At 39.6% G+C, this 12237-nt stretch overlaps 1 protein-coding gene across 1 annotated transcript; it reads left to right on the top strand.

Annotated features, from left to right (window-relative positions):
• Positions 1-333: 333 nt before the first annotated feature.
• LOC145012157 (putative late blight resistance protein homolog R1A-3) lies at positions 334-3220 on the top strand. Its single transcript, XM_078970937.1, has one exon. It carries the CDS (start codon positions 399-401, stop codon positions 3039-3041), a length of 2643 nt encoding a protein of 880 aa, XP_078827063.1. The 5' UTR covers positions 334-398; the 3' UTR covers positions 3042-3220.
• The last annotated feature ends 9017 nt before the right edge of the window (positions 3221-12237 follow it).

Raw genomic sequence — 12237 nt, 5'->3', positions numbered from 1 at the left:
GAAAAGTATGCATGCAAACTTAACATCAAACAAGGAGTTACCAAGAAAAATCCATGTTTTGATTGTTCTTGTCTTCACCTCATTGTGAAGACTCCACCTGGATTATTAAAACATTGTGTAAACATCGTCTAATGTGAATTAAAATATAGCTAACAGTTAGAATACTTTTATTAGTCTATTTTCTGACTCAAACCAACATCAGCTTATTCGCGAATCTGTTAATCGTCAATTCGAAAAATAAAAAACCATTATCTTCTAAACAGACTAATTTAATTTTAACAAGTCCCCATCAATATGATTTTACACGAAAAGGGTCTCGTTTAAAATCATTACTTTTGCGTAATTGAGAACTTAAGAATTGTGTTTAGAGAGAGAGAGAAAGAAATAAAGAAAATAAGATGGAACACACCGGTCTAGAATTACTAATGGAGAGCTTGAAGCAACTAATATACTGTGACCACAACCCATCGATCAATGAGAACCCATTTGTTCAGGACAAGAGGTCACAGATCCAGTCTTTATATGAGGAACTTGAGTCCCTAAGAACCTTTGTTATTGATATGGAGGTTACAAAGGAACCCCTTGAGATCGAAAAGGCGAGAAACTTGAAGAGAAGGCTCAAAGATGTGGTAGATGATGCTGAGGACATTGTCGATCTATTCCTCACCAGTGCTATCATCAGAAACAATGCAAGCATGACGATTTGTGTAGCTGACAACTGTGATCTCTCCCCAAACCTTGATAGTGCTATAGAAGAGATCAAGTCAATTAAGAGAGAGATTATGGATACCAAGATGCAGTCTCATCAAACTCAAGGCCTGCATCCGGCTTCTGCTAGAACTTCGCCTACCAGAAATTCATCTAGTGAAGTCCTAAACGAAGAAATCATTGTGGGTCTTGAAGACGACTCAATGGTTTTACTCGACAGACTTACAGGAAATCGAAAGCAATTAGATGTCATGTCCATTGTTGGTATGGGTGGACTAGGTAAGACCACATTGGCAACAAAAGTATTCAACCATCGGTATATTGTCTATCATTTCCATGTTCGTGCATGGGTTACAGTCTCTCAAGCATATGATAAAAAGGATCTGTTAATTTCCCTTTTAACATCCATTGGTAAACTAGAGCCAGAAGATCTTGATAAGTTGAAGGATCATAAAATCTCAGAATTGCTGTACAAGAGCTTGAAAGGCAAGAGATATCTAATTGTCATTGACGATGTATGGAGTGCAAAGGCGTGGGATGATTTGAAACTTTACTTCCCAAATGACAACACCGGGAGTAGAATTCTGCTAACCACTCGCCTCTCAGAAATAGCTTTTTACGCAAAACCAGATGGCTTCACACACCATTTACAATTTCTGACCGAAGAGGAGAGTTGGGAGCTATTGTGCAAGAAAGTGTTTCAGGAAGAGGGTTGTCCCGAAAGATTGATCAAGTCTGGAATTAAAATTGCCAAGAAATGTCAGGGATTACCATTAGCAGTAGTTGTCATAGCGGGATTGTTAGTAAAGGGAGAGAAGAGCGTAGACTTGTGGGAAAAAGTTGCTGAAAGTGTAACTTCATACATTGTTGGGGATCCGAATGGATACTTGGACACATTAGCTTTGAGTTACGACCATTTACCTAGGCACTTAAGAGATTGTTTTCTCTATGTAGGGGGTTTCCCAGAGGACTATAAAATCCCAGTGCGAAGGTTAATCTGGTTATGGGTGGCTGAGGGATTTATACATGAAGATAGCTCAAAACTCATGGAAGAAGTGGCTGAAGATTACTTGATGGATTTAATAGATAGAAGTCTACTGATTGTTGCAAAAAGAAGGTCCAATGGTGGGGTCAAGGCTTGTCGTATCCATGATCTACTGAGGGAGCTATGTTTGAAAAAAGCTACAGAAGAGAATTTCTTCTCAAGGTCAGGTTACCTTTCGTCATCTAAGTTTATTTCATGTAGAGATAAGCAACGGCGTTTATTTGCGGACTCTAAATTTTTATCTAAGATTTCTTCTGACAATTCTGCCCCACATGTTCGCTCGTTTTTGTGCTTTAACAAGGAATGGTACTTCAGTTTAGGAGATGAAAGGTGTTTCCATCCCTTTCTACTTATCAGAATACTTGATCTACAAACTATTCACACATCCACAGTTCCTCTTGCTTTAGAATTTCTAGTTCATCTTAGGCACTTAGCTCTTTGGTCTGAGGTCACAAAGCTCCCCTCCGCAGTGTGTGATTTGTGGAAACTTCAAACTCTCATTCTTAAAGAAAATTACTCTGGTTTCATGAACTTACCTGAAAACATTGCAAAGATGATTAGTTTGAGGCATTTGTGGATTGAAATGATCATTTCTATTCCTGATATTCACAACCCAACCAAGTCTGATGTGTTTTCCAACTTGCAAACTCTTTCCATGGTAAGATTAGATGGGAGAGCTGAAAGTTTGTTGAAAAGGATTCCAAATATCAGGAAGCTTGGTTGTGCTGTTTATGGGGATCAAAAAGATGATTCATTCCCGAATTTTTCCTTACTAGATCATCTTGAAACATTGAAGGTGATCCAGCCGGAAGTTCTGCAGGTGGAATCACTGTTGTCAAATAAATACTTTAGTTTCCCAGTAACCCTAAAAAATCTTACTCTATCAGGATGTCGTCTTCCTTGGTTTTGTATGTCAAATATTCAATTGTTGCCTAACCTTGAAGTTCTCAAGTTGCTAAACTATGCTTTTGAAGGACCCTTGTGGGACACAGGTGAGGGACAGTTTCGCCAACTAAAGTTCTTGAAATTGCAGAATCTTGATGTTCATCAATGGGACGCCTATAGCTGCAACTTCCCCTGCCTTAAAAGATTGGTGTTGCTAGAATGCTACTATCTTAAGGGTATTCCGGAGAATATAGGAGACATCCCCACGCTTGAGATGATTGATATTGATAAACAGAACCACACTGTCGTCAAATCTGCTAATAGAATACTGGAAAAGCAGCATGAAATGGGAAATTATGAGTTGAAGATCAATGTGACAGGTTTTTTGACATCAATAAGATGATTTCTGCTGTTCTGGATAGGCAGCAAGAAAGTATGTAAATACTTGTATTTTTTTAATTATGTTGTGTTCTGTAAATGAAAAAATCGGGAAGAAGATTAACACTCAAATGTAAACTAGAATGCGGTCCTTACTCCTTATTGACAATGGTGAGTTTCAATACCCAAACTACTATTAGTGTAAATTATTATTTGTATTGTTTGTATCTCAGCCCATTATAGAGTAGCCCAATGCTAGCCCATCGTATTGTACATGTATTTATACTAACTGAGAAAATATATTAAACACTAATATGGTCGCGGAGTTGTAAAGGGCTCCCACCAAAAATTCATCCCGCTCTATCGACACGGTGTCGACCTAATCATCCCGTCCCCACCTTCCTTGGACGACACACACACATATTTAGGGGTGTTTAACATTATCCAAATTTTTGTATCTCCAATTTTTTTGATTCGGATTTGGATAGTAATTCTACAAATTTTCCAATTTTTCGGTTTATTGGGTGTTTATTTAAGATTTTTTAAAGGTCATTTTGTACAAACACCAAAGAAATCAGAAGAAAACTTCCACATCATTAACTCAAATCATCCCCCAATCTGCTCCTAAGTGATCCTTTGCTTCTATCCTTGTTTGTACTTCCTCTTCTTCCCTCGCTGTCACCAAGGCTCATGTCGAACCAATCTTTCCTAATATTTTGCTTCTAAACAACCCTCTACTTTCAATGGGGCTCTAGGTGCAACAATGCCTATTATGATTTAATGTTACATGGACAAAATTTTTGGTTATACCAATAAATTTTGAAGTTTATGTTAGAATAGGTGTGGAAGGCATAACTAATTGGTCAAAATGAAATCTAAATTTGTGTAACTTAATGGAATAAAAATAAAGTCATTTATGGTTGCCTTTAAAATCCAGAAATAGCTAAAATGACTTTACGATGGAGATAAAATGATTTGTTAATTTGTTGTATGATTAATAAATTAATTAGAAAATAATTTGAATTAACTAATTATTAATCAGAATTAATTTGAAATTAATTTGAGAATAATTGAAATTAATTAAAGATACAATGACTAAATTGTAATTGTTCATAACCAAGCAAAAAAAGAAAATTCTGGAATTATCCATGGAATATACGATTTTAAGGTTTCCGGAAGCCTCCTAGAGCTGACAATGATACCTTACCTTGAATAGATAAAATCTAATTATCTTATTATTCACATCAGGGTTTATCCTAATGATTTCATAGCTATAAATAGAACCCCTTAGGCATCAAATTTCATGGTTCTTACTTCCCACAAGGTGGAAAACAAAATTTACAAGTCACATCCTCTCTCCTATTGATTTCTAGTATTTTTAGAGTTTTAGGTGTGGGTCATTAGAGACAACCATACTTTTGGTAAAACCTTTCTGAAGGAGATCTGAGGATTTAAGAGTTTATATACGATCATAGCACTAAAGCTATGTAATTCAATCTATTGATTTTGATCTAGGCTAGGGTTTATGATAGTTTCAATATTATGTTGTTATAATGAGAAAAGACATAGATCTATAGGTTCCATGTGCTCATAATTAGATTGTATGATGTTTCCCTTGTGTAAAAAAGTTTAATGTAACCTAAAAAACTCATCAATGATATCAGAACCTAGGGTTCTTTTTATTATAAGTGTATAATTGAAACTGGAATCAAAACTGAAAAAATCGAATAACTCTTATGTTCGTCGAGCGCGGCACGCACTTTGCCTGGCGCGCCTCCTTTTCTGCCAGATCCATATTTACTTGTCTTTTTCGTCTTTGAGGATAATTACTTGATAATTAATAGTTATCTTAAATCGTTAACAATCTGAACTTTAATTATGTAATAAGATATATCCAAATTCGAAAATAAAGGAAGATAAATATGGAATTAATATTTAAGTTAATAGTTTAATTAATATAATTATAATCCATAAAATATTATTAATCCTAATATTTGAATATTAATCATTGAATAGTTAAATAAATTAATTAGATTCAAACCTTGTAAGTTTGAAATGTTTAAAATACACATTTATATATTATAAGAGTTTCTAATAATATACTTATGAGATTAATAATTTTAGTCATACTAAGACTAGGCCTCATTCATAAAACTATGTTATAATATATATATATATATATATATATATATATATATATATATATATATATATATATATATAAAAGGAGACGGTCTATAAAATGAATGTCGAATGAGTGTCATTCTCACCCACCACTTCTTTGCATAGTGTATTTTTGTTAGTCGAAAGGGTGTTGACAGGACACTAATCATTTTAGTGGCGCGCGTATGGTTAATTGGCATACTAATTTGGGACTACAACGTTATTTTAGGAAACATGTGAAATTGTATGTTGATCCATGAAAACGCATATCGTTTCTTTGTGAGTCGTTAGTGGCGCGCGTATGGTTAATTGGCATACTAATTTGGGACTACAAAGTTGATGGAGCATGTGTGGTTAACCAGCACGTCAATGTGATATCATAAACATCGAGGGTGCCACATATGTTTGCATGGTTATCAATATCTTGTTTATGATCCTTGGGATTCTAGTCACAAATGTAAGAGCATAATATGAGATTAACACGCCAGTGGTAATTCAATGAATCTCAAAGATCTCTAAGATTCAAAATAAACTGAAACTCTTCAAAAGTCCTACCTATCTAAAATAGATTCGCAATTTGATTACGATGTCCCTCTTTAAAGTTCAAATCGAAAATATGAATCGTAGCCTTAATTTAAAATTGGGTTAATAACTAAGGATTGAATTGATTCTTTAAACCTTCTTCCATAGGTTAGATGGAAATCCTCTCCCACCTACTCCCGTACTTTCAAATTCTAGCTTCTCTATGTTCTCCATCGAGAATAACTTATTTGCTATGGAATCTTCCTTGATTAAAAATTGTCAAATATATCCTCAATGAGAATATCCCTCAAATCAATAATGGGTCAACTTTGAAGAAGTTGTTATTCCTATAAACATGTAGATTTGTCAAATAAGGTCTATTGCATCATTATCGCTATGTCCTCGATGTTCCGAAAGGATCTTTTGTGAACATGTGAAGTTATGAAATGGATTTGCAATTAAGTGAAATGTTTCACCAAAAGGCATGGAAAGAATGATTTCAAAACCATTAAAAAGTTCCTAATTGTATGCAAGCTAATGGATAACGTTTTGTATGTGCTCAATCAGAGCTACATAGATAAACATGAGAATCTCAATGTTACCCATGACAAGAGTCTTCCTATAGATCTTGTGCTTGGATTTCTCACTAGTTCTTATGATAATTTAAACATGAATTATCATATGAATAGAATGGAGAAGACATTGATGGAATTCTTAAACCTTCCCCAAAGCATGAAAACAAAAAAGAAATTAGATTTCTTATCCAGTTCCAATTATCGTATTTCTGAATGTTGGCGGAAAGAAGAGGAAATGTTCAAATCCTAAATGGAAAGGAACAGTTTCGACCAGAACCTCCTATTATGATGGAATGGAACTGGTATGTCCTATATTCTATGAAACCATGATTTAAAAGAGGAAAATTGTAATCAATGTGTAACATCCCAAAACACGACCTAAAAATTTTTGTTTAATAATTACTAAAACATCATGTCAATATCATAAAATAAAACTCGTACGTCAATATCTCAAAACCATAGCAAAGTATTATGAGAAAACTGTATCAAGACTGTATCAAACCATATCTATGACAAGCTAAAACAATTCCCAGGATAAACTGAAGCTGTGGTGCGTGCGATGCCATCAACCCGAGCTCTTCCCTTTACTTGCGGAAGTACCTAAAACCAAAACTGAAACTTTAAGCGCAAAGCTTAGTGAGCTCCCCCAAGCTACCACATACCATAAAAATAACATATAAACACATATTGGGCCTTGCCCACTGCCTCGGATCGAAGTCCGGAAACTGCATCGAACCGAAGTCTGGAACTGACTGGGACCTTGTCCCCTGCATCGGACCGAAGTCCGGAACTAACTGCATCGGACCAAAGTCCGGAACTGACTGAGACCCTGTCCCCTGCATCAGACTGAAGTCCGAAACTAACTGCATCGGACTAAAGTCCGGAAACTGACTGAGCATAGCATAGCATAACACATCAATTATCATGAACACATAAACTGCATACTGCATCGGGCCGTAGCCCGGAACACATAACATATAAATATATATATATATATATATATATATATATATATATATATATATATATATATATATATATATATATATATATATATCATTCCTGAGCCACGAAGGCATCAAACATACTATCTACTGCATCGGACCCAAGTCCGGAAACTACTGCTAGCTAAACGGGCCGGCATTGTGGCCTTAGACCCGTTCCTACTAGAAGGAAACTCACCTCATACACTAGCTGCTAAATGAACTGATCTGGAAACCGACTGCTGCTGCTCCGGTATCTTCCCGGCTACAATTTCGATAAATACATTCAATCAATTACTGATAACTGTACTGAGGGTAAAATAGCTATTTTACCCCTGGTCAAAATCAACCTCTAGTTGACCAGACTCGCCGAGTCTGAGGAACTACTCGTCGAGTTCTGTCGAGTAGATTTCATACAACCACATTCGAATTCGCTCTATGGTTTCTAACTCGTAGATCTGAAATCTTGGAACCATCTGAACACGTAAAGTTGCTAACTATACGTGTAACTACGAAGGAATGAAGCCTTCCTACTCGAACACCACTTTGCTCGGGAAACTCATCCGACTCACCGAGTTGCTCATACAACTCGTCGAGTTCTAAGGCAAACTCCATCGGACTCGCCGAGTTGTTCTTCCAACTCGTCGAGTCGACGGCTAACTTCATATAACTCGTCGAGTCGTCCTGTGTACTCGCCGAGTTCATTCAGCCCTTTTTCCATACAGGTCCAATCTAAGCCATGCAGCTGCTACAAATCATGGATCTAGACTTCTAGCGCATGTTTTTCACGTAAAGTTGCTAACTGTACGTGCATGCATGGCTTTGGAGGCTTCATATGACCAAAATAAGCTCTTAATGAGGTTTTAGGCTCAATGGGGACTTTAATCACAACCGCAACCAAAACTTTATACTTCTAGCATGCCATGGGTGTCCAGATCTGAGATATAACCCGGCCACAAGGCCTATTCATAAGGGATCTAGGGTTTTGGTCTTAGAACCACAATTTAGGAACAATATGGATCTATATGATAAATGAGAAAGGTACAGAATTTAATACCAGAAAAGATGATCAGTAGAGTGTGTATTGTGGATCTACTTCCTCTTCCTTGAACTCTTCAACTTTCTCCTTCTCCTTCTTACTCCAAAGATGCCTTCACAAGCAATAAACACACACACTCACTAAGAAAATGTCTAGGGTTTGATAAGGAATGCTCTGAGGGTGATGGAGGCCGAAATGGGGGCTATAAGGATGTTTAAATAGGTTGCAAACCCTAAGAATTAGGGTCTCCTCCTGATTGGCCTACTCGCAGAGTCCAAGCGTGGACTCGCCGAGTAGATCACTTAGAATCCGCATCCAACTTGACATCTACTCGGCGAGTTTGGGCTACAACTCGCCGAGTATCTCTTCCTAAAAGAGCATTTAATCAAAATAAATACGTACCAGAAACGAGCCGTTACAAATCTCCCCCACTTATCTTAGACTTCGTCCTCGAAGTCTGTCGACTTCAGAAATAACTCTGGGTAGTGCTCCCTCATCTCCTCCTCCACCTCCCATGTCCACTCGGAACCCTTCCGGTGCTGCCACTGCACCTTCACCAACTGAACCACCTTGTTCCTCAAGGTCTTCGTCTTCCGATCTATGATCGCTATGGGTTTCTAAATATAATTCAGGCTTCTATCAACATGAATATCCTCCAAGGGTACAACTGCTGACTCGTCCACCAAACACTTTCTCAACTGAGAAACATGGAAAGTGTTGTAGATCTGACTGAGCTCTGCCGGGAGATCCAACCGGTAAGCAACCCGTCCCACCCAGGCCAAAACCCTAAAAGGACCGGTAAACCTGGGGCCCAAATTGCCCCTCTTCCGAAACCTGATAACACCCTTCCAGGGTGATACCTTCAGGAGGACCATATCGCCCACCTGGAACTCCAAGTCTGAACGCCTCCTAACTCTTCTGCTGACTTTGCGCAGTCTGCAGTCTGCTACGAACCTGCTGGATCAACTCTGTCATCTTGAGCATCACTTCGGTGCTCCCAATGACCCGCTAACCAACCTCGCCCCAACAAATCGGGGTCCTACACTTCCTCCCATAGAGCATCTCGAAAGGAGGTCGATCAATACTCGCATGCTAACTGCTGTTATACGAAAATTCCGCTAGCGGAAGATACGTATCCCAACTGCCATCGAAGTCTAGGACAAATACCCACAACATGCCCTTGAGAGTCTGAATCGTTCTCTTACTCTGTCCGTCCGTCTGAGGATGGAAAGCGGTGCTAAAAAGGAGGAGAGTACCCATCTTGTAGTGAAACCGCTTCTAGAATCTGGAAGTAAAATGGACATCTCGGTCTGACACCACTGAAACAGGCACTCCATGACGTGCCACCACCTCCCTCACATAAATATTAGCTAACTTTTCTGCTGATATGCTCTCTTGGATCGGTATAAAATGAGCACTCTTCATCAACCGATCCACAATAACCCGTATAGATTCCACTCCACTCGCAGTCCTGGGAAGCTTCATGATGAAATCCATGGTAATGTCTTCCCATTTCCACACTGGAATGTCTAACGGCTACATCTTGCCGTGAGGTCTCTAGTGTTCTGCCTTAGCCTTCCTGCAGGTCAGGCACCTCTCCACATACCAGGTGACATCCCGCTTCATGTAGGACCACCAATAATAGGGTCGAAGATCTCTATACATCTTTGTATCCCCTGGATGAATGGAAAATCGAGACTTAATGGCCTCATCCATCAACACTTTCCGTAATCCACCCCAGTACGGCACCCAAACTCTCCCGTGAAGGGTCAACAGTCCTCTACTATCATAGTCAAAAGAAGCTACTCGGCCCACGATCCTCTTACACTTCTGTGTCTCCTCCTTGAGGCTCTCTACCTGTGCCTCCTTAATTTGATCCAATAACGGAGCAATCACCTTCATCCTCAAACAAATGTCTCTGATCGGGGATGCTACTGTCGTGCGGCTCAAGGCATCGGCCACTATGTTGGCTTTCCCCGGGTGATAAAGGATCTCACAGTCGTAATCCTTTAACACATCCAACCATCGCCTGTGCCTCATGTTCAGATTCCGCTGATCCATGAGGTACCTTAAGCTCTTGTGATCCGTGTAAATGGTACAACAGGCCCCATAAAGGTAATGTCTCCAAATCTTGAGGGAAAACACCACTGCCCCCAGCTCTAGATCATGCGTAGGATAATTAGCCTCGTGAGGCTTCAACTATCTCGAGGCATAAGCTATCACACAGCCTCGCTGCATCAACACTGCTCCCATACCTGTGATCGAGGCATCATATTAGCCTATGAAATCCTCCACTCCCTCTGGTAGGGTAAGAATCGGTGCCTTGCACAATCTCTGCCTGAGGGTCTCAACCGCTACCTGCTACTCAGACCCCCAACGAAACGTTATCGACTTCTTGGTCAGTCGAGTGAGCGGTACTGCTATCTTGGAGAAATCCTGGATGAATCTCCTATAATACCCTGCCAATCCTAGAAAACTCCAAATCTCGGATGGAGACTTCGGAACCTCCCACTGCATCACGGCCTCAATCTTGGCCGGATCTACCAAAATACCCATCTGGTTGACGAGGTGACCAAGGAACTGCACCTCGCACAACCAAAACTCACACTTGGAGAACTTCGCGAAAAGTCTCTCCCTCCTCAAAACCTCTAGCACCTCTCTCAGGTGTTCCTCATGCTACTCCTAAGTCTTGGAATACACCAAGATATCGTCTATAAATACTATCACAGACCGATCTAGCATCGGCCTGCACATGCAGTTCATGAGGTCCATAAACACAGCTGGAGCATTGGTGAGCCTGAACGGCATCACCACAAACTCGTAATGACCATAGCAGGTCCTGAAAGCAGTCTTCTGCACATCCTCATCTCTAACTAGCACCTGATGATACACGGAGCGTAAATCGATCTTGGAAAACCAAGATGCTCCCTACAACTGATCAAACAAATCATCTATCCTCGGGAGTGGGTAACGGTTCTTCACCGTTACCTTACTCAACTCCCGGTAATCTATGCACATACGGTGCGACCCATCCTTCTTGTAACACCGTAAATTTCAAGGCAAAATTTTCATTTAAATAATCAATTTAATATTAAAACACTTGTTTAAAATCTTATTCATATTCGGATTACAAAACATAGTTTCATTTTCATTTGATTAGACAACCAGGATCCTCCAAGATACAACTCTTCCTTCGGTGTGTACAATCGAACCGTTGCCATTCCGCGTTACTGAAAGAACCTGAAACAACATAACATAAACACTGTAAGCACGAAGCTTAGTGAGTTCCCCAATATACACCTTACGCACATACGCCTTTCCAGGCCCTGACCTTTTGGTCCCTGCACAATGCCTTCCGGCCCATGAGATAATCGCCTTCCAGCCCATAACGAGTTGCCTTCCGGCCCATAACATATTGTCTTCCGGCCCAACAACATATACAGCACACAATACATTTACTCTAACACATAAAGCACATATATCATATATCATACCTGACCTTTCTGCCACATAACACTTTGCCTTCCGGCCCATACATAAACATGCATATCACGCGTAGCAACTAACTTTCCATTTATAGCATATAAACGTAACACATAACATATTCGACCTTTCGGTCACACAATCAAACCCTTCCGGGTACAGTATAGTGAGAAAACTCACCTCGTGGGTGCTGGAAGTTAGCAACTCCTGAAATCACTTGCACCTGATCCGCCGAGCTACAAGCTCCCTATAACAATATCTCCCTTATTAATACTTTGATCTTCCACATTAACTGACCCTAAGAAATCACACATAGGTCATCTCTGGTCAACGGTCCATTGTCATCTCGACTGGACTCGGCGAGTACCCTGGCGACTCGGCGAGTCTAGTCGTCCTCACAATTTTCTGGATGTTCCCTTTCTACTCGTCGAGTATCTCTCTGACTCGACGAGTTCC

The sequence above is a fragment of the Lactuca saligna genome, chromosome 8 (assembly GCF_052625555.1).
Source record: "Lactuca saligna cultivar CGN05327 chromosome 8, ASM5262555v1, whole genome shotgun sequence".
NCBI lineage: Eukaryota > Viridiplantae > Streptophyta > Magnoliopsida > Asterales > Asteraceae > Lactuca > Lactuca saligna.
This window is presented reverse-complemented; position numbering and strand designations above follow the sequence as displayed.